Below are 24,566 nucleotides of genomic sequence, written 5' to 3'. Positions count from 1 at the left end.
TGAATCCTCTGATGTTTATACAGCACAGCAGTGAGGAAGTCCAATAAACAAATGCTGTTTATTACCCAAAGAATGTTTTTATTTTACAAGTGCAGTTTGACAAAAATACATGAAAAGATCCCAAAATTCAGGGCAGCCTCAGATCTATACCTGGAAATATGAATATAGAAAACAGTAAAATAACAAATCCATTAAAAATTTTCAAAATAGTGAAATCCAGGAATGTTATACCCCACCCAAACTATCATTCAAACACAAAGACAACAAAGAATCATCTTAACTTGATAAAATTTTGGATATGCAGTTGCCATGAGTCCTTTTTAAAGAAACTCCAGAAAAAACAATTTTAGCCAATCTAGAGAAGAATAAAGAAGGTATAACAAAATAACTGGTATTTTTAGCTATCATTTATCTACAGAATTAAGACTAAAAAAAGCATGGAAATTATAATCACAGAGTAGATGTTAAACATTATTAAGTATCCAACAAATGGAAATGCTATAATAATTAACAAAAATTGAGAAGGAAAGACAAGAGAATTTTAGGGAAAAATTAGTATACAGAAGTACCTTCTGTTATACAGCATGGGGCCAAATCTCTGTTAATAGTTTAAAGTTAAAAATTCATATAATTGAAGCAAGTATAATTAAATATCAATGCTGAAAATAATAATCAAATTTTCCTTACTAGTAATCACATTAACAATTTTTGAGCAGTTACTATATGCTAGAAACAAGCACCTAATGTGCATTACCTCATTTAATTCCAAAAGCCTGATTATCATTACCATTTTAGAGATGAGGAAATAGAGGCATTAACTTATCCAAAATCATAAAGTCCAAAGTGACAGAGTCCAGATTTGAATTCAAGAAAACTTTACTCCATAGCCCAGGATCTTAACCTACACTGTACATGTAAAATTTAAGTGTACTGCAACATAAACACAAGGACACATGTCACACATAAATATTATCTTCTCTCCAATTCTGCAACCCTTCTATCTAGTTTTTACTCTGCTTTTCCTTTCTCATCTAAGGCTACTAAGAGTAAACACACTGTCATCTTTCCCATTCATTTGTCAGTTACATAGTCTAAGATGAAAACACTTTCCCTAAGGATATCAAACCCAGTTTTTCAATCTTTATCTTCTTTGGTTTCTCTAAAGCTTGTCACTCTCACCCTGAACTCTCTTATTCTCCCTAAGCTTCTGAGATTCCACCATCTCAGAAGTGTTTCTCCCACTCCTCCTCTTCAGTATTCTTTGTTGTGACTTCCCTTGCCCTTTAAACACCAGTGTTTCTCAGGGTTTCTTCTTCAGCTTTCATCACTTCCGCCATCCATGTGTACAACTAGTAGTAGTGAATTGTTTCAAATCACTCCCACTGCAATCTTTCTTCAACTTCAGAAAAATAGATACTTAGTTATGAAATAATTGTGTCCACCTAAATGGCACACGGGCCTAACAACTTTCTAAAATTCCACAATCCTTAACTCTCTCTTCCTCTATAAACTACTCACAAACGCCACTGTTGCCACATGTATTCCATTATCCAAATAAGAAAACAGTCATCAACCCTACATTCATCACTGCAAGACATCTAACTTCCATCTGTTATATGCCTGTGCCTCTACATTCATCACTGCAAGTCCTCTAACTTCCTTCTGTTCTATGCCTTACCATTCCCTTTGCTCTGAACTGCTCTCAATTACGTGTAAAGATCCATTTACCTCTAGGACTCTGAAATCTTAAAAATGCTGACCCAACTTAGCTTCCATGATAGGAAAAGGGAGAAATTAAACTTACCTAGACTTTCTCAAATATAGAAGGCCTATAAGAGCAGAGAACAGTAGAGAACAAAACCACCTTCTAAGAAACCAAGCAAGATTTTAATCTAAGGCCAAACAGCTCCAAAGAAGAAGAGATAATGTGAACACTTCAAAACACCTTCCCTATATTAAATGCTGACTTTCACAAACTTCTTTCTAGACCTACCAAAAATATAAAATCAAGGGTATATTGATTTATCATTCAATCTTTAGAGTTCAAAGCTGTCTCAGACAATAAAATAACTACTCTTATGCCCATAAGTCACAAGCAACATCATTAATCAAAAGAGAAACTCTTAAAGCACTGTTTTTAATTTTAAACAGCTAGGGAATAATGTAATAACTTAACCTGGAAGCTTTCTACTGCTAAAAGCTTCTCCCAATCCCCACAAATAACTAAGAACTCTTCAGATAGGTACTTACCAATTACAATACAGTATATCAAAGAACAAATTCTTCAGTCAAGAATATCAAGAAAGTTCTTCATTTAAAAAAAAAAAAATCTGGCTTTTGTAGTCAAAGTCACCTAGAGTTACCACATTTACTGACTGCCCTCAAACACCTGCTTACTCTGAACCATTGCTATCATACATGCAGACGGTCTAACCAGCATGCTACACTGTAATTGCCAGAGACTTACAAAAAGCACTGTTAATAGATACTTGAAAGAATGAACAGACTGCTAAAGCTATGACAAAAAACATCCAGATAGTTATCAGAGAATAGAACAGAGAGAACAATTTACACTGCAAAGATTGGTTATGCTTATATGAGAAAATGATATTAAGGTGGAGACTTGAAAGAGGAATTAAGCACGAGAAGAAACTGGGGAAGGGGGAAAGACAGAATAAACAAAAAATGTGGTATGCTAGAAGAAGCAAAAAAGACCTTGTGTAGATAAAATGGACTGAGCAGTGAGGGGACAGGGAAAATGTCATTAGATGAGGCTTCAGAGAAAAGTAGTTAAGTAAGTAGGACTCTGCTCTAAGTGCAAAGAGAAAAGCACCAAAGGGTTTTTACAGCAGTAAGTAACCTGATTTACCTCTTAAAGGTTATCTTGCAGTTATATGGGAAAAATAGAGGGCTAAAAGGAAAAACAGAAACATCATTTGTATACTACTGTAGGTAATCAGGAGAGAGGTGATGACTCAGATTACATTTTAAGAAATGTGGTCCTTATTTTAAGAAAAAAATTAAACCAAGGTTTTAAAGCAGGTAAACTGGCAGGGAAGGTGTACATGTGTGTGAACACATGTTTTCAGAACAGAGAGAGTTTAGTCAATCATCTAATTGAATACCAGACACTATATCATCTTATCTCATGTACGTTAACACTTGAAAACTTTTACCAGTATGACATACTACACATAATATTATGATAAGTGTAACCTGTAAATAATGTTAACTCCATAAGGTTTTAATTATCAGCCATAGCAGTAATTCTACAATGCAAATAACTTATTTTTGAAGGGAAATATTACCTACACACAAACATGCATACTGCAAATAACAAAAGCCCCTAGATTTCTTTGAATGCACTCTTCAATCACAAAAACCCTCCATACATGCGGTCCAAAAATCATTTAACCCTAACTTTAATACGTCTAGACAGAGCAAAGCACTGCAAAGCTTAGACAAGTGCCAAAGGACTTTAAAGCCATTAAAATCACCTTACTTATTTTAAGCAACTGACTTTTTGTCAAAACATCAGATGATACTACTAAATAAGTGGACTGATTAACATGAATCTATGAAATAATTTCTGAAGATATTCCAAAAGTTTTAGATGTGACCATGTGGCTTAAGGTATTAAGAATGGAAGTAGAGGGGCAGGGGATATAGCTCAATTTGTAGAGTGCTTGCCTCATATGCACAGGCCCTTGGTTCAATCGCCATGACCACAAAAAAAATGTGGATGGAAAAAAAAAAAAGAATGGAAGTAGCAAATAATTAATTGCTCTGGATGAAGTATTGCTGAGTGAACTTCAAATTACTGCTTATAAATGTGCCCATAATTAAAAACACACTTACCTTCTTTAAAGCATCCTGTAACACACCAGACTTTTCTTTCAGCAAGTCTACAACACAAAGGGCCTCATCTTCAGAAAACATCATAGTCTTCAATGACAGAAGAAAATCTTTAAATTTCACTTCAGCATTTTCTTAATTTAAAAAAAAAAAAAACACAAGGAATCGGCATTTAGAAGACAAAGTAATAACTTCAACAAAGGTAAATATCAAAAATTTCTGACCCAGAAAGTAATTTATACGTTAAATAACAGTAAATGCTTAAAAGAGGGGTGGGGTGGTTGTTTTATCATCTATACTATGGAATGATTACATTAACTAAGAATTTACTCTAAAAGGATAGCATGCCTTTTTAAAAAATCATTTAAGCATCTACTAGACGCTAGTATCTATATTACATATATTCATAATATCTTCATTTAACATTAAAAATACTAAGAAAATAAATTCCAAATTATAAAAGTAAAATCTGATTCAACAAAGATCAAATATATACATGGAATTCTGACATAAGAACAATCCATGCCTCCTTTATTTGACCATCCCAATTCTCCCAGGGCTCCTATGTTAGGCACCAACTTCCCCTTCTTGAAGAAACTACCACCCATTACTCCCAAAGGAGTCTAGGGCTTTTAACCCGTCAGTCACTGCAACTTTTTTTCTTTTCTTTTTTTAATAACACCATTATAGATCACTTTTCTGAGTGACAGAATTTTGTTTATATAACAATTTCATTTTTCAGGTGAATGAAACTATGGTTTCATGACCTACAATATAGAAAACTGATTGTATCTTCTTAAACCCAATTGTAGTACTACCCCCAAAAAATACTTTAGAGATTACTTCCAGAGTTTATCTGCAACTTGAATGCATTATTCTTCTTATCCAGTTAAGTATTTAAACATAGATGATGAACATAAATCAGGATCAATAGAATGGTACAAAACCTTAGCCTTAGTCTCCCATTATGTTGGGGTTTTTTTCCACATGGAGGTTGCAACTCTTTTTAATTATGCTTATTTCTTTTTTCCAGTTCTCCACTTCTACCCTCACTCCTCAAAATTCTTGTTTGTCTCTGTTCTCCAGGGTAAAATTTATTCTTTCCTTGATAATATTATCTTTTTTCAATTACACAATGTGTACACAGAGAGCTCAATTTTTCATATCTCTGGTTACATACAAAGTATATTCACACCAATTCATGTCTTCATACATGTACTTTGGATAACAATGATTATCACATTCCACCATCATTTATAACTCCATGCCCCCTCCCTTCCCCTCCAACCTCTCTCCCCTATCTAGAGTTCGTCTATTCCTCCCATGCTCCCTCTCCCTATCCCACTATGAATCAGCCTCCTGATATCAAGGAACACATTCAACATTTGGTTATATGGGATTGGCTAATATATGGATTAGCATTATCTTCTCTAACCCCATCCATTAACCTGCAAATGCCATAATTTTATTCTCTTTTATTGCTGAGTAATATTCCATTGTGTATATATGCCACTATTTTTTATCCATTCATCTACTGAAGGGCATCCAGTGTATATATGCCACTTTTTTTTAATCCATTCATCTACTGAAGGGAATCTAGGTTGGTTCTATAATTTAGCTATTGTGAATTGTGCTGCTATAAACATTGATGTGGGTGTGTCCTTGTAGTATGCTGTTTTTAAGTCTTTTGGGTACAGACTGAGGAAAGGGATAGCTGGGTCAAATGGTGGTTCCATTCCCAATTTTCCAAGAAATCTCCATATTGCTTTTTAGATTAGCTGCACCAATTTGCAGTCCCACCAGCAGTGTAGGAGTGTACCTTTTTCCCCACATCCTCACCAACACTTATTGTTGTTTGTCTTCATAATACCTGCCATTCTGACTGGAGTGAGATGAAATCTTAAGAGTGGTTTTGATTTGCATTTCTCTAATTGCTAGTGATGATAAACATTTTTTTGTGTTTCTGTTGATTGATTGTACATCATCTTCTGAGAAGTGTCTCTTCAGGTCCTTGGCCCATTTGTTGATTGGGTTGTTTTTTTGGTGTTTGGCTTTTTGAGTTCTTTATATACCCTAAAGATTTATGCTCTATTTGATGTGTGAGGGGTAAAGATCTGCTCCCAGGATGCACTCATTCACCTCACAGATTGTTTCTTTTGCTGAGAAGAAACTTTTTAGTTTGAGGGTATCCCATTTATTGATTCTTGATTTTAATTCTTACGCCAAGGAGTCTTATTAAGGAAGTTGGGGCCTCACCCCACATGATCGAGATTAGGACCTACTTTTTCTTCTATTAGACTCAGAGTCTGATTTTATTCCTAAGTCCTTGATCCATTTTGAGTTTTGTGCATGGTGGGAGAGAGGGGTTTAATTTTATTTTGTTGCATATGGATTTCCAGTTTTCCCAGCACCATTTGGTGAAGAGGCTATCTTTTCTCCAATGCATGTTCTTGGCACCTTTGTCTAATATAAGATAATTGTAATTTTGTGGGTTGGTTTCTGTGTCCTCTATTCTGTACCATTGGTCTATCAGTCTGTTTTGGTGCCAATACCATGCTGTTTTTGTTACTATTGCTCTGTAGTACAGTTTAAGGTCTGGTAGAGTGATGCCACCTGCGTCACTCTTCCTGCTAAGGATTGCTTTAGCTATTCTGGGTCTCTTATTTTTCCAGATGAATTTCATGATTGCTTTTTTTATTTCTATGAGGAATGTCATCGGGATTTTGATCAAAATTGCATTAAATCTGTATAGTGCTTTTGAAGTATTGTCATTTTGAGAATTTTAATTCTACCTATCCAAGAGCAAGGTAGACCTTTCCATCTTCTAAGGTCTTCTTTGACTTCTTTCTTGAGGGTTCTGTAATTTTCATTATCTAGATCTTTCACCTTTTTCGTTGATTCCCAAGTTGTTTTTTTTTTTTTTTTTTTTGGATATTGTAAATGGGGTAGTTTTTCTCATTCCCTTTCTGAGGATCTGTCACTGACATACAGAAATGCCTTTGATTTATGGGTGTTGATTTTATATCCTGCTAATTTGCTAAATTCATTTACTAGTTCTAGAAGTTTTCTGGCAAACTTTTAGGGTCTTCTAGCTATAGAATCATATCATCAGCAAATAATGCCAATTTGAGTTCTTCTTTTCCTATGTGTATCCCTTTAATTTCTTTCTTCAATTGCTCTGGCCAGTGTTTCAAGAAATGTTAAACAGAAGTGATGAAAGAGGACATCCCTGTCTTGTTCCAGTTTTTAGAGGGAATACCTTCAATTTTTCTCCATTTAGAAAAACAGATGTTGGCCTGAGGCTTAACATAGACAGCCTTTATGATGTTGATATATGTTCCTGTTATCCCTAATTTTTCTAGTGTTTTGAACATAAAGTGGTGCTGTATTTTGTCAAATGCTTTTTCTGCATCTACTGAGATGATCATGATTCTTATCTTTGAGTCTACTGATGTGATGAATTACATTTATTGATTTCCATATGTTGAACCAACCTTGCATCCCTAGGATGAATCCCACTTGATCATGGTGCACGATCTTTTTGATATGTTTTTGTATTCGACTTGCCATAATTTTATTGAGAATTTTTGCACCTATGTTCATTAGAGATACTAGTCTGAAGTTTTCTTTTTCTTAATGTGTCTTTGCCTGGTTTTGGAAGCAGGGTGATATTGGTCTCATAGAATGAGTTTGGAAGTGTTGCCTCTTTTTCTGTTGCTGAAATCATACTGCAACTTTTAAAAAGTGGTTGTGAGCATGTGTGGGGTGAAGGGAGAACACAGAAACTCTACTTTCTACTCAATTTTGCTGTGAACCTAAAACTGCTCTAAAAAATAATCTATTTGAAAAAAAAAGAAAAAAGGCAGTTATAAATTAGCCTCGGGGCTAGGTTGTGGCTCAGTGGTAGAGCGCTCAACTAGCATGTGTGAGGCGCTGAGTTCGATCCTCAGCACCACATAAAAATAAATAAATAAAATAAAGGTTTTGTGTCTAACCACAACTAAAACCAAAATATTTAGAAATAAATAAATAAATTAGCCTCAATATCTCACAGAAGATAATAGTAGCAAGGAATAATAGGTCACCATATAGCAAAATAGCTGTGGAATGTTGAGCAAGTCAAATTCCAGTGTCCAGGCCTACAACATTGGGAAGGACAGATTAGAGACTACCAACAGGTTTTTTACTGCAAGAGTTCTATTAGTCTTTTGCAATGCACTGATTCTGTGAGAATATGAACTTGACTCCATGATGACTCAAAAATATAATAGTACAATGTAACTAATTATTGACAATGTGGATATTACCTTTGTCAGTTTCAATCTTCAACTTTTTTGTCCCAGATTTCTGGATTCCTTCTACTTGGTCAGATTTAATCAGATCAATAACTTCTCTCTTATCTACCACAAGATTTGAGTTAGCATTATCCATCAAAGGAATATAAGTAGTTGCATGAATAAGGGGTTCATCTACCAAGACTGTAATTTAAGTTCAATAAAATCATAATTATTTTGGGTTTTTTTAAAAAAAATGATTAAGCAACATGGAAACACACTTAAATTCAATGATAAATCTTATTTGTTTTCAAATCTCTAATATTAGCTCAATTTGGTTTAAAATCATAAGTAAAACACTAATTGCATCAATCAATATACTTACAATAAAATAGTCTTGTTTTATAGAACAACACTTAAATATTCTAAAATGGACAGTATACCTCCAATAGCATCTAATATTTCTTAGACACTCTTAGTTCTCATTTGTCTTTTCTAACATAAGAACCTATTCTCATTTAATTAGTGCTCATGAAAAACTACTAAATTTTATTCATGCTAATAATTTACTGAATTCTTATTCCAATTGATAATTTTAATTAAATTACTTTCACATGTTAAGTTCAAAACTCATTGTCATTGTTGCATATAGCTTCTCAATTCTAATAGCTATTCTGATTTCCATAATACATCTTAACAACACTTGCCCAAAACTTCCAGAATAACATTAAAAATGAAGGAAGGAAGCCTCCTTATTTTGTTCTTATTTAATGTGAGGAATAAGAGTTTAATTATTTAGCCTGACATCTATCTAATAGAGATACAAATTTCCACACCCAGATAGAAATTTTTATATTCCTTCCTCTGGGAAAAAAAAAAAAAATCTTTCATGCACATGTAATTCCTTTTTATTATTTAAAATTGATCATGTTTAATTTTATCAAATATATTTAGGTAAAATTTCTCTTTTACCTGTTATTTGAGATGTCATAATTTTAATGCAAATAGAATTTCATCTCTTCCATTTCAAATTTACTATTTTCTAGTACTAGTTGATACCACAGCCTAATATTATTTGGCAATTCCTGTTGTTTAATCTATATACATTTAATAGCCAAGTTTTCCCTGAAATTTTCAGAAACCTTAAGATTGCTCTGTCACTTTTAATTTTATGCTTTCCATATATACACCAAATTTTGTTTAGGAAATAGGCAACATAAGGTAATGCCAGAACTAACAAATGTCTTCAACCATTATCTTAAGTGATATTAAAAAGTACAAAAACACAGCAATATTTCAGGAATATTTTTTGTCTATAGTTTATATGCTATTATTTTTCAAAACCAAGAATGAGAACATTTACAAATACTTCACTTTTTAAATTTCAGATAAATTTTTCATCATAAACTTGTAATAGGCCCATCTATCCAAGCATTGCAAAGCCACGAGGCCAGAGAATTTCAGACTTGTGTTAGAATTACATTTGTTATAGCATATGATATACTGGGATAAAGAGCATGAGGTCTTCAGGGTCCCTGTCCTGAAGTACTTCTCTAGAATTAGCATACTTTATAATATATATATCTACATATTTTTACCATTGTCTGTCTTCTGCTTCTTTGATGAAGCCTTCTTCTTTCCTGATCCACTTTCCTGTTTAGTCTCTTGATGGAAGGGTAATACTTCTTGCTTTTTTGATGGTGCCATGAGAGTTTCCACCTTTTTGTCCTGATCATCTTTATCAAACAGAAAAAAATTTTAAAAATTATCACAGCAAACAATGACCATGTCACAGACAATGCAATCATTAATGAATAATTTCTAGAAAATTTCACCACCAAAATCTTAAATGCAATAACAATTTTAATGCTCTCACCATTTTTTCATTCCAGCATTTTTACTCCACTACATCAGCTCTTTATGTACTTGCCTCTTCTTGTACACCCCATTCTAGCACCATTCCCAAACAGCCTGTGGCATAGTCAGGTCTCTATCATTTTAAAATATAAAATCCATACCACCACTGTAACTTCCAGCCTCCTACACCCATTCCCTTTTATATTGACAAAATAGTATATACTTCCTTTTCTTCCAATCATTTTCCAACAAATTGCACCCTGGTTTTTAGTTCTTCCATTCCATGAAAGGATTAACTGAAGTACGCAGTGTCCCAAATGCCATAGTCTACATATAATAACCGTTAGTCCTTCTTTGATTACTCTTTAACATTTCATTCTAATGTCTTCTGCTAGGAGCCACTGCAAAAGTATTACATTCATATGGAAATTGGACTCCTACTGTTCACCTAGGCCCATTTGGGAACTCAAGTTACAAGACTCCCGGAGAGTTCCCATTGGTTGGGGAAGGATGGTAGGAGGGTGTTCCGGGGGAAGTGGAGCCCCCCCCTCTCGTGTCCGGTAGAGACACACGTTGTGTGCGGACCGGCTTGTTAGGGGGACGCACACGGCCTCTCACAAAATAAAACTTTGTTTCAGTTTGACTGGCTTGTGTTTTTGTGCTCAGCGGGGTTGCAGGATCGCAAGCCGGCGTGCACTGACAGCGACCCGCGGAAGCGCCCAGCAGGAAGGCGGCAGGTAAAAACAGCAGCGGGCAGGAGCGGAGCTAAGGCTCACGTGGCCCCGCCCTGCAGCCTGCAGCAGTCTTCACTTTTTTTTATAATTCCTTTCCATTATACTAAGTGAAATAAGCCGATCACAAAAAGACAACTTTCCAATAACCTGAGCTTTCTAAGGACTCATAGATGGTAGAATGGTAGCTTCCAGAGTGGGCAAAGTAAGGAATTATGTTAAATGGGTAAAGAGCCTCAACTGGAGAAGAAGAAAGAGTTCTAGAAGATGACTGGTGGTGGTGATTAGACAAAATGTGAATCTACTTAACACTACAAAACTGAAAACTTAAAAATGGCTAAAATGGCAGAATTTATACTCTACATATTTTACTACAATTAAAAAAAATTCTCTCCTAAAGCACCCAAAATTATTATTCCACTCATAATATTCCTTTACAGTCTCCTTTGTGAACTGCTTCTCAATACCTTCAATTTAAACACTTCCCCTGATGATTTTATCTATATCGATGACTTCAACTATTACCTTCAAGCTCAAGCCTTCTGAATGTATTGTATAGCCTTACACACCAACATTTACTAGCCAACATTTGCACTTGAACCACAAACTAAAAGCATTCTCCTTTCCATTCACACCCCATGTCTCCAATATTCCCTATCTTAGTGCTAATAACCATGTATCCATAAGAGGATGGAAAATTTTTTTCTGTCAAGGGCCAGATAGTAAATACTTTAGGTGTTACAGCAGTTCATTCAGATTTTGTCACAAGTATTCAAGTCTGCCATCACAGCATGAAAGCTAGTCACAGATGTATGTAAGTGAATGAATGGCTGTGTCAAAAAAAACAAACAAAACTGTATGAACACTAGTATTTGACTCATAATTTCTACATTTCTCTTTTGACTGTTCTTTTGATTTTTTTCCCTACCATTTAAAATGTAAAACCTAAGACTGGTAGCTCAGTGGTTGAGTACTTACCTAACACGCATGAGGCCCTGGGTTCAAGTCCCACCATCACAAAAGGAAAAAAATGTAAAAACTACTCTTGACTCATAGACCACAACAAAATAGGAAGAGGACCATATTCAACCTACAGTTACAGTTTGCCTACCCTGGGCTAACTCAGAACTTGGATATCAGCTTTGATCCTGTCTTCTCCTTTATCTGCCAACACATATAATGTATTTGGTCATATCATTCTTTCTTTGTATACCTCTCTAATTTCTATCTCTTCTATCACAGCTGACATGTTAACGTTGGAAAGGTACAGCCTCTTAATTAGTTTGCCCACATCAAATAACTGCCCCATGAAATCTGTCCTCATACTCTGCCAAAGAGATCTTTCTAAAATATAAATCTGACCATGTAATTAACCTGCTTAAAAATCTTCAGCAATACCTACCCTAAAAAGTTTCAGCTTCTGGGACAGTATACAAAAACCATCATGATCTAGTTACTGCTATCTTTTCAGCTTTGTTCCCTACCTCTGTGATTTTACACATGATAATTCTGTCAATGGGGTATAAAACCCACTATTTCTTAGTGAAGTGACTGCAGTACTGAGGACTCAGCTAAACACTGCCTCCTTTCTGAAGACTAACCCTCCTCTACTACCCATAAGTAACTTTGGCCTCTGCATAAATTGCTTTGGCCTCTGTATTTCTTCTATATATCTCCTTTATAAAACACATTTTGTTACTGGTTTGCATGTCCTTCTCCCCTCACTAAAAAGATATAGTATTTCTCTAGTACCATGGTTGGTCATAGCTAGCAAGCAAATACTTAAAGTCCAATAAAACCAATATTCCTTGATATCCTTGGGGGACAGGTTTAAGAACCCCTGGCCCAAAACCAAAATCTGTAAAAGCTAAAGTCCCTTATATAATACAACATAGTATTAATATATCACCTATGCACATTCTCCCATATAGGTTTAAATCTTCTCTAGATTATGAAGAATACCTAATATAATACAAATGCTATAAACTATTGTTACAATATTGAATTATTTAGGGAATATTCTTATGGCAAGGAAAAAAGTTTGTACAGATACAATTTTTTTCCAATATTTTCAATCCACAGTTGATTGAATCTAAGGATATAGAATACATGGATATGAACAACTGAACATACCTATTAATAACCATATTTTACCCCTTCCTATCCACCCCCTGCCCAAAAAATAAAATAAAATCCTAGCTAGCACTTATTCAAACTTCAAAACTTGCTCTAAGTGGTCTTCCGTAGAATTTCTACATTAGTTTAGACTTAGATTAGCATAATAAACTTTTTATATTATAATAACCTATTTATGTTTGTATTAACAGCTAGCATGTGACTACCTGGAAAATGCACTATTCACCTCTGTAGCCCCAGTACCTAGTATAATACATAGCATAAAACAGATATATGATAAATGTATATATGATCAAAGCTAATCTTTTCATCCTTAATTCTTACCACACTGATTACAAAGAGTTGGTTAAAACAAATGTAAACATTTCTAACTCCTGATAATTATAAGCCCTTAGTGGTTTAACAAAAAAAAACAAAGTCAGATTTACAAAATTGTCATTAAAGGTCTTTCCATAAGAATTTTAAAATGTTATTTTATGATCAACAGTAATTTCTAATAGCAATTAATGTTAATGAAGGCAAACACACAGTAAAAAGAATAATCTTGGGTTCATCTAACTACAAACATGCAATGAAGTTAAATATATTACAATACCGCTTCCATTTTTAGACTTCTTCTGCCCTGGTTTCTTCTTTGAGGAAGTTGCTTCGGAGGGCAGGGTGGGTTGTTTTGTAACTGGGACAGGTTCTACTTTTTTGCCAGGCACCTTTGATACATCACTTTCTTTGATGACTTGCTCTTCAAGTAAAGGTTTTTGTTTCTTTTCCTTCTTTTTTCTTTCTCTAACACTACTTGAAGTTTCAACCACATTCAATGGAACAGGTACAACTTGCTCATCTTCTACAGCCAAAGCATCAGATAATTTAAAGTCTCGAGGTACACTTTCTGAATCAGATTCATGGAGGTTTCCATTCTGGATTTCTTTCTTTTTGTTTTTTTTCTTTTCTGCCTTCTTTTTATCTGTTTTTGTAGGAATAAGTTTTTGTTCTCTTTTCTGTTTTGCAAGAACTTCATCATATAATGTTTCTTTCATGAAAAGCCAGAAGAAGAGGAAAATTACAGTAATAACTATTGAAGGAATAAGGACAATAAAATATGTTGACTCATAAAACTCCATGGTGCTTTTATTAATGTGAACCTATAAAACCTAAATGGACAAAAACAAAAACAACCTCAGTCAGTCTCATAAAAAATTAAATTTACAAAACCCTTGATCTTTCAAATGGCATTTCAGATCTAACCTGATCTATAAATCTAAACAATGTAAACAAGTTAGTTATTTAAATCATGTACTTGATTACTCTGCCAACTACAATTCAAACTAAAAAGAAAATGTGAGGTACCTAAAAATTTTAGAGTATTTAAAGCACATTCTTGCATTTGTTAACCATGTGAAAAGATCCTACTGGGAGGAAACTGAAATGTTTTTCCTCCCAAATATCATTTTATATTTGTTGGGGGAGGGGTTGTTTGTGATGCTAAGGATTCAACCCAGAGCCTCCTGTTCTTAGGTATGTGCTCTATAACTGTATTACACTCTAAGCCCCACTTTTGATACGTTTTAGTATTTATCGTTTTTCCTTTTGTTGTATAATGATGTATATGAGAAGCGGGGACAGGGTGTCAATTATTACCAACACTTGATATTCATTGAAAGTATTTTGCTTTTAATGGAAAAAAAATACAGGTAGTTCACACCTTTATTTGTAGATTTAAGACCACTCAGTAACTACTAGCATCTTTATTCTGTTTATTCTGTTACTAATAGACTCATGTTGTGGTGGAATACATCAAGAATATGGAATTATAATAATATCAAAATGTTAGGTTGTGGCTTTGACAATAAAATACATGACAAAGTAAATGTTTCCCTAATTCAAGACACCCCTTTCTGCATAAAACAAGTTATACTGCAAAAGCAAGACTTCGTCACCAATAGCCTACCCAAATGCTAAAAAGAAAAGGGCTGGCCCTCATTGGTAGTGCATAAGCCCTAATTTTACATTAACCAAATAGCTACAGGAAAGAAAACAGATATGATCTGACTACCTGGTCATATCTACCTCGAATAGATATCACATTCCTGACCTGAGCAGTAGTTTTTGCTAAAATTACATCTCAATATAAAAATGATACTAATGTTCAGGTTCTAAATCTCAATATTCTTCTAAGTATATATATAAAGCCACATAAAGGTGGCTTGAATTCTTATGTCCTCTAAAATAAGTTACCGAAAAAGGCAAGATGTATAAATGCAGATGTAATTAAACCCCAGGACATGCTTAGGAATAAAGCAAGTTAGCTTTTGCATATTTAATGTACAAATCTGAGAATTCTTGAAGTTTAAGTTATCAGTCTTAAAAGTTAAAAACAAGATTAGAAAAAGAAACCAATTCCACCTAAGCAGAAGAGTCACTAATCCTAAGAATTATTTTGAACCCTAGAAAACATGCTTTTAAGTTGAATAAATCTAAGTTTATTGAATATAAGGCTTAATTCAAGTTTCACCAGCAATGACCCAAGTCTGCAAAGAGATGAAAATGGAACCTAAGGATAAAGTAGCTTGTTCAACAGGCACTATAAATCTTGATGACTGAAATGACATTTAACATTTCCCATTTTCATAAGCAATTTTTAAAATAACATTTATACAACCCTCAACTAAGATTTTAACAAGTTGAAGGGAATAAGAAATCACCAACATAGCAAAAGAAACCTAACAGAATTGTTCCTCCCTGATAACTTCATGTTAACATGAACTATTTCTAAATTATTAGACACCTTTTACTGTGCCTGTTTATAAAAAGCAGAGGTTTAGGGTGGAGTGGGGGGCGGGGGTTGCTTTTGTTTTAAGTATAGCATCCATAGTATAGAAAACCTGTTCACTTGGTGGGAGAGTTTGGGAAAGAAGACAAACCATTGAGTTGGAACACATTTAAAATTTCTGTTTGGGGATGAAAAGAGGCTAAGGGAGACACAAACCCTGAAGAAGCAACAGCTTTAGAAGCAGCAGCAACAGCAGGTGGTAGTGAAGGAAGAAGAGAAATAGGACTAGGATGTGGTGGTGGCAGGAAGGGGAGAGAGAAGAGGTCAAGTCAAAATCGGAAAGCCCTGATGAAGCAAGCTACAGTCCTATACAAACCTAAGGCTTAAGAAAGTGAATTTATGTTCAAGCAGAGCATGTCTTCCTGTACAGAAAGGAAAAGAAGCAAATGTTCAGGGAGACTGACAACATAAAACCCCAAGAAGTCTGAAACATTTTTTCTTCAAAGATTCTGACGACTTTCTAGATTCCTTTTCCAGGTCCCACACAGAACTGAAGGAATCATGTTTCCTGTCTTTAGATTTTCATGGGATTCCTTTCATATAATTCAATTCCCTTTCACTTGAGCTCACTTGGGATTCATTCTGCAACTAGAAGAGCCTAACCAGAATGCCAAAAACATTAAGAATTGAGGCAATGTTTCCATTAATTTAAAACAATAATCCTGATTCTTCATCCAATGAAATGTATTTCCAATAAAAAGCGTAAAGATATACATAGCAACATTATATAAACTGGAGACATAAAACATCCAGCATCATAATTAACTCGAAGTACAGCTATTACAACTATAAATACTAAAGCTATTTGTTCAAAGCAATTCTACTAAAAAGCCAAACTCAAAATTTTATTTTATGATCAAAACATGTTACATATAATAAGTTCAAATAACTAAAGGTGAATAAAAATGAATGCTAAGTGAATAATGCTTTTACAAAGCAATTAATATACTTCAAATTTACATTATACCCATAGGCAACAATGAGGAGGCAAAAGGGGATTAGGAATAAAATACACAGGAAGTGAGTGGGGAGCAAAATGGAAAGATTTAAGGTGGGGGGCAATGAAAAAATAAAGGGGAAAGAGGCTAAAAGAAAGTTAATTTAGCTCTAGGTGATAGGCCCCAGTTTTTTTTTTTCTAAGTCCACCATATATAATTCAATAAATGTATGTTGAGTTGATAACACAGACAGGCAGAGGTTCATGTTTTGAATTGAGAATTGGCACAAATCACCAATATTTGCTTTTCCCATATTATCAGATGCCCTAACCTAATCACATAAAAGAGTCCAATCTGAATGTAATAAACAGCCAATGGTGTTGAAGAAAATTTCTCTGTCAAGTCAATCAGGACTGATATATCCATGGGATCATAAGAAATCAAGTCCAAACTACTCTGAAACCACATTTCATATCAGTCTTTTTCATTTTTTATTCAGACACAAATCCTTCTAGAAATGGTTTAAAGATACCAATCCTCTTTCTCAAAGATAGGCATATGTACTCATTAATATTTATAATTAATTTCAAGTTTCTGGACTCTCAGAAGTGTATGCACAAACCCCAGGTTAAAAGCCCTGCTCTAGAACAAGAATGGGAGTTTTCATCACTGCATTCTCTGTAAAGAATTCAAAAGATAATAAATTAATAGTATGTAGAGGGTCTGGGGACGGGTACCTCAATAGTAGAGTGCTTGCCCAGCATGCACTAGGCCCCAAGTTCAATCCCCAGCGCCACATTAAAAAATAAACAAACACACACACACACACACATACACAAAATTAAATTAAATTAAATTCAAGGACTGGAGATGTAGCTCAGTGGTAGAGCACTTACCCAGCATGCACAAAGCCTGGCATTAATCTGCAGCAAAACAATATTGAAGTTCTCATCTCAGAGTTATGTACTATGAATGCTAATCAACAAGTTTAAAATTCTATTTACTCATCCTTCTATATAACTTATGCTTGCTCTTACAAAAACTGAGCAATGTCACTGAGTTAAATTTTATAAACTTCTCTGAAGGCATAAAAATCTGCTTATTATTAATATAAACTAAAATTTAAAAATTAAATATTGTGTAGTTACTAGTCATCAAATAAAGTAAGCATGTTATATATACTCCAGATATGTCCTTAAAAAAAAGTAAATTATTTTAAGAATGGTGAATAATATTATAACAATACACTAAAATGGACATCAAAAGTCTTGGCTTGTAGTTCCAATTGTGCCTTCATCCATGGCATTCCCTAAAAATTAAAATATACAGGTTTCTTACATAGCTTTACAGCCCAAGCTATTTGCATGATCTTGGAAATGCCAAACCAAAAAATTTAAGTGGGCCCAAGAAAAGGGAGAAGCAAAAGCATATCCTCTTTAGTGGAATCTTCACTCAAGCCAAGTTCAAGATTTTCAAATACTATGATGCAGATATGAGTCCATGACTCAAATGAAAGAACATGTGATAAGTCACTATGAGCAAAAGGCAGCAGAAACAAGCTAAAGAATTAAAGATTTAGAGTCTGTAAAGACTTAAGAGATTGCAATTTACAAATACAGGTTACAATACAAATAAAAGGGAATTGGAAAAATGAGGAAAGAACTAAAACTATTAAAAGTGACTAGGCAGAGATGAAGTTGTGGCTCAGTGGTAGAGCACTTGCCTAGCATGTGTGAGGCACTGGGTTCGATCCTAAGCACCACATAAAAATAAATAAATAAAATAAAGGAATTGTGTCCATCTACAACTAAAAAAATTTTTTTTTTTAAAAAAAATGACTAGGTAGATTTGAATTAGGATTCTACAAACAAAAAAACAATCAAAATTTAAAAACATTCATATGCCAGGTATGGTGGCACACGCCTGTAATCCCAGCTGCTCTGGAGGCTGAGACAGGAGGATCGTGAGTTCAAAGCCTCGGCAATGGCAAGGCTAAGCAACTCAGTGAGACCCCGTCTAAATAAAATACAAAATAGGACTGGGGATGTGGCTTAGTGGTTGAGTGTCCCTGAGTTCTATCTCCAATACCAAAAAAAAAAAAAAATTTAAACCCAACAAATTGGTCACAAGCAGGTTCAGAGAGACCAATTAAAAGGACTTCAATGGTTCAGATATATCTGAAAAGAATAAATCAAATCAATGCAGTCTGTCACTGAGCTATATCCATAGTCCTTCATTTGTATTCTCCACTTAAATTTTAAAATTTGAACAAGATGTTTATCAGTGTTCACAAATACATATGCTTACCTTAAATAAATTTGTGATTTAGTTTAGAAGGGAAGTACTTGCTATCTGTAAACCAGAACAACAACAACAAAACTAACACAAGCTTTGATGTGGTCCCCTCCTCTTCCAATTCAAGTAACATGTCTACAGCTAGTTTTATGATTCCAGAGCACATACGAAAAATTTTATGAGCTAGCAAATCATCTTAACAAATAGAAAGGCTGCAATATACTGCAGTGTGATAAAGAGAAAAAAATTCAAAAATGAAACCAAATGCAAATATATACAAAATTTAATTTATTGTGAGTATTTCATGTCAGTAGAGAAAAGTTTGAATCATTCAGATCAAATAAAAACATCCAGATAAAGTTCTATACATAATTATGAAAAAGTATACAGCTAAATAGCTGGATTTATTCCTCTTATACAGTTCTACATGTTTAAATGTTTATAAGTATATATTATTTTTAGTAAGCATTTTAAAACAAACTTGTTCCTACAAATCAATAAGAAAAAGATGAATAACACAATATAAAAATAAGACTAACCACTTCCTAAAAGGGCCATCAAAATACAAAAACTCAGGGCTGGGGACATAGCTCAGTTGGTAGAGTGCTTGCCTCACATGCACAAGGCCCTGGGTTCAATCCCCAGCATCACCAAAAAAAATACAAAAACTTATCTAAATTCATATCCTCCTAAGTCAGTTACTCTGACAAAAATATAGTTTCCCTGGAATGCACAATAAAATCATCTTTTAAAGTAACAGGAGAAAAGATTCAAAGCAACCAAAAAACAAAATAATCTAGTAAATCAAACACATGGGAACTCCATTTACAATATCTTTTCTAAAATTAACTTTACAGACTACAATGAAATCTCAAAGATGTAGTGCAATTGTAACATAGTTATTTATATAACTCACATCTTATTAATATACCCCTAAGTTATTTCAGCAGTATCCATTCTGAAATACTGCTACTACATATGAAGTAAACAATGAAATTTAATTTCTCCATTAGGTCTCATGCCACAAAACTTGAAATTTCTATTAAAATCGAATTTACATTTTTCCTTTAATATGAAAATAGCTAAGTCAGCTCAAACAACTTCTCTAAGAAACTGAAAAGGAATTGGATAGTTCATAACTTTTTTACCCCCAATGCTAGGGGTTGGAACCCAGGGCCTTGAGCATGCTAGGCAAGCACTCTACCACTAGGCAAGCACTCTACCACTAACCTACATTCCAGCCTCTAATAATTTTTTTAAATACTTAAGTCTTTTCAAATCAATATACAAAATTGGTTTCCAAAGACAAACATGAAGTCATCAAAACTATTCAAAAGTTAACATTAGAACATGAAATTCATTGCAATAATGTAACTATAAAACAACTATACTATGTATGGAAATATATTTTCCCCCTAAAAATCTATGATCTTGACCTACCTTTTCTTTTTACAAGATTGTTAGGTTGGAAAAGACCATCTAATACAATTAGACACTCAGAGACTGAACCCAGATAAATGGTCAGTCAGCCTATACTTGAAAACCAGGGATGAACATCTCATAAAGACCCTCTTTAGACAAGTTCTTCATACTTTTAATCCAAAATCTGAGATGACTCCCTGTGGTCTTCTCTCTAATCTTATCAAATATATTCAATCCTACTATCGTAAGGTCATCCTAACAACTGACACTTGTGCTCAATTAAATTTATTAGAAAACAAAAATACCTACACTTTGAAATCTGTCATTTAAGTATTCGCTGTTCCTTAGGAAGTTTGACTAGTACATAACCTTAGGTCACTTAACAATGAAAAGTACTAGTCAAATGTTTTATTTTTCTTGCCAAACCCCAGAAAGACCTCATACTTAAAATATAATTTACCAACCTCAAAGACAAAGATGTAAAATATAACCTAAAATGACCCTAGGGCAGCTACTAAAAAAAACTTTGCTTATGAAACAAAAGTTTACAAACACTGCCCAAGAACAGCCAAATAAATGCAACAGAAATACCCCAAATATGTATGAAAAGTTCAGTATATCATCAAAATACCATTTTAAATCAATAGGTAAATAAATATAGGTAGATATATATATTTAATGTTAGTAGTAGTGGCACAAATGATAGCCATTTTAGAAAGAAATTAAGTCCTTACATCTCAATTATATATGGATCAAGGTTTAAAAGGTTAAATCATGAAAGAACCAGAGCAAAACACATGGGCATTTTTTTTTAAATCTATTTTGTAAAAGGCTTTTCTATGTTTCACATAAAAGCCAGAGACATGAAGAAAAAGACTGGCAAATCTGATGAGAAAACGATATATAAAGGCTTACAGGGAAAAAAATAAAGTGACTAAACACAAAAAACCTGTAATTTTACAATATTTACAAAGTAAAACAATATTAATATATATAGTATGTAAACAAAGTAAATAGTTTTTTTTTCCTTAAATTGTAAAGGTCTGGCTGCCTTGACTTACAAATACCACTTAAAATTTGAGAAAAATGAATGAGAGGACATATTTAGAAGGTTGGTGGGGGGAGGATATTCATTGTATTTTTTTTTTTTTAGAAACGCAACCTCAGTAACATTAAAGATATGCAAAGTAAAACAGTATGTGCCTTCTTTTCACTTAAGCTATTAAGGGCAGGAACCAGAAATTTTGGAGGTAATGCATATGTTCAGTTCCTGGAGGATCATGATCATTTCACCAGTATACACAGAAGAACACATATTGTACACTTCAAACATATGAAAAATTATATGTATGCCAATTATACTTCGATAAAGACATCTTTAAAAATTCCATGTTTGTAGGGCTGGGGTTCAGTGGTAGAGCACACACCTGGTGCACATGAGGCACTGGATATGATCCTTAGCACCACATAAAAATAAAGGTATAAAAAAATTACATGTTTGTAAATTTATCTCTCTTCACCATATATTTAAAAGCATGAGCTAGAGAATATGAAAAATAATGCTTTTATCATTTAGTTTGAGTATTAACTAGTACAATACAAGAGAAATTTGGAAAAGCCTCAATAAAAACATAAAAACCGTGCATCCTCTTCAGAGAAAATTTCTTTCCTGGTAGTTTATACCATAGACACAATCACACAAATACAGAGACTTACTTACTCTATGTTCACTGTTTGTAATGCACCTTTATAATCCTTAGGCCTACTATTAAGGAAATGACTAACCTTGAAATACAGCTTCACATATAATATGGGTACATATTTGAAATATATATTTTTTCCAGCACTGGGTTTTGAAACCAGGGTGCTCTACCACTTAACTATGTCCCCAGCCCTTTCTATTTTTTGATAGGTTCTTCCTAAGTTACCCAGTCTGGCCTTGTATTTGCTATCCTCCTGCCTCAGCTTCCCACGTAGCTGAGATTACAAGAATGTACCACTACATTCAGCTTCAAAAAAAAAATTTATATTTTATATGTGTGTATGTGTGTGTGTATATCATGACACATAAGACACAATATATACACACACATGTTTGTATGTGTGTAGTATGTATGTAAACACACACATATATCAAACTACATAATAGCATACAAAAAACAAAGTTCTTTAACATGAGAGTCATGCCCATATAGGTACAGGAAACTCATGGAAGAACAAATTAGCAAAACCATTAATTCTGTGATGATTTCTGAGTATTCTTTCTGGTAATTTTTAACCTTTTATCCTTCATAATATTTGCATTTTCCCACCATGAGCTTATATTACTTTTATAATACAAAGTCAAACTTCATGTAATTTGAAATTGTAAATTAAATCATGACTTTTAAAAATCAATTTGGAGACTATTTCTAACAATACAAACTAAAACAATTTCCATTAAAAAAATCAATAAATGTTTGCTTTAAAATAGTCAAGTTTTTTAAAGAACCAATAAATAAATAAAGGAAAGCACTAAAAAATAAAATTAAATAACAAGTTTGGGATTGGAGGTGCAGCTGAAGGGTAGAACACTTGCCTAGCACATATGAGGCCCTAGGTTTAATCTCCAGTACTGGGGGGGGGGGGGGAGGCACGCTTTCTAAAATTAAAGGAAGTCCTGTGTTCAGGAGGAGAAAGATGAAATACTGTTAATGTCTATTTAAAGCTAAGAAAGGAGGATGTTGGCCTGCAATTTCTTGAGGAAATGAAATTGATACAAATTACATAGAACAGAGACTTTGCAAGGGGTCCACAGTCAGTGAAGGAGAGACTGAAGTGGGGTAAATCCCCATGTTAACACAATGAGGAAAAAAAAGACACAAAGACTGCAGATTTCCAAATGCCAAATAAAAAGTTTCCATTAAGACTTGCATAACCATGGATTCCCAGATTTGCATTTACAGTTTGTAATCCAGACTACCCACTCCCCACACTTACCAAAAATATTAATGTAAAAATGACTCAAAAGGTCATGAAAGCCTAAGACTCTTAGGAAGAAAACAAAATTCCTCCAGAAAAAAAAAAAAATTCTTTTTATCCAGTCTAGCCTGCACAGTACAGTATCTGTAGAAACACTCTTGTAGAAGGTGAATTTACAATCAAAAAAAGAACAAACAGAATATTTCACCAAGAACTCCAAACAACAGAAAGTGAAAAATTATTAATTTTCTCGAACATTAGAACTGTAAAAGAAATCAGAAAACACTCATTAACACAACAAAAATTAGAAAGACTTGTAGAAACTAAGTAAATTAGGTATCGTATGTGCTGGGTGTGGTGGCTAATCCTTGTAATCTCAGCTACTTGGAAGATAAGGCAGGAGAATCTTGACTTATAGACAAGCCTTAGCAATTTAGTGAAACCCTGTCTCAAAATAAATTATTAATAAAAGAGTTGAGAATGTAGCTTAGTGGTAGAAGACCTGCCTAGCATTCATGAGGCCCTGAATTCAATCCCCAGTTCTGCCAAAAGGGGAAAAAAAATCAAAACGGGTGTACACATAAACACATATGCACAACACACACAAGCACCCATAAATTATAACTAAAGAACTGATAATTATACAAAGTTAAAGAATAATCAAATGGGAAGACAGATCAGACAAAAACTGACAATGCATCATAAAAGGACACATAGGGAAAATATGAAAGAAACCTTAATAGAAGCATATAATAAGAAGGTCCAATAAATCAAATGGGAATTCAAGGAGAGAAAAGAAGGAGGGGAATATCTGATCAGAAAATGGCTAAGAATTTTCAAAAATTGTTGAAAATTCTTAGCCATTATGGATCTCCAATTCAAGAAGGACAACAAAATCTGGGCAGAATAAATAAAATGTTTTTTTTACATACCTGTAGTAACACTGTATAATTCAAAAGGTGTAAAGCAAGTCTTATAAGCAACACAGGAAAAATTACCTATAAAGGAATAAAATTAGACTCACATTAGCCAGCAATAGAAGCCAGAGGATAACGGAATAAAATCTCTGAAGAAACAATAACCAATAACATAGGATTCTAGATCCAAGCTCAATATTGAAATTTTAATTATCAGAAGTGTCACTATGTGTAACAAAACTGATAGTTAATGTCAGTAAACAATATTTTATATGAAATATACTAAACTAAAAAAAGTAGTATTTTTAAGTAAGCAGTACACCTCTTCCAACCAAACTATAAGTGAGAATATT

At 33.7% G+C, this 24,566-nt stretch overlaps 1 protein-coding gene and 1 non-coding gene across 12 annotated transcripts in view; one reads left to right on the top strand and one right to left on the bottom strand.

The window, feature by feature from the left end:
- The window catches only part of Ktn1 (kinectin 1), a 106,708-nt gene that overhangs the window by 61,320 nt on the left and 20,822 nt on the right, over window positions 1-24,566 (bottom strand). For 9 of the 11 annotated variants that reach the window (XM_078049941.1, XM_078049946.1, XM_078049947.1 and 6 more), the window contains exons 2-6: window positions 24,229-24,294; window positions 13,449-14,001; window positions 9,728-9,865; window positions 8,163-8,333; window positions 3,859-3,989 (exon numbers count right to left, since the gene is read on the bottom strand). In XM_078049941.1, the coding sequence (XP_077906067.1) occupies window positions 3,859-3,989; window positions 8,163-8,333; window positions 9,728-9,865; window positions 13,449-13,971 (963 nt within the window). In that variant the 5' untranslated portion in view covers window positions 13,972-14,001; window positions 24,229-24,294. The remainder of the gene's footprint in view (window positions 1-3,858; window positions 3,990-8,162; window positions 8,334-9,727; window positions 9,866-13,448; window positions 14,002-24,228; window positions 24,295-24,566) is intronic. The other 2 variants (XM_078049945.1, XM_078049942.1) reach the window with 2 other exon arrangements.
- On the top strand, window positions 19,496-19,566 carry Trnav-cac (transfer RNA valine (anticodon CAC)). The gene has a single exon. It is a non-coding gene; the product is annotated as a tRNA-Val (tRNA).

The sequence above is a fragment of the Ictidomys tridecemlineatus genome, chromosome 5 (genome assembly GCF_052094955.1).
Source record: "Ictidomys tridecemlineatus isolate mIctTri1 chromosome 5, mIctTri1.hap1, whole genome shotgun sequence".
Lineage (NCBI taxonomy): Eukaryota > Metazoa > Chordata > Mammalia > Rodentia > Sciuridae > Ictidomys > Ictidomys tridecemlineatus.
The sequence above is the reverse complement of the archived record's forward strand: the minus strand, read 5'-3'. Positions and strand labels throughout refer to the sequence as shown.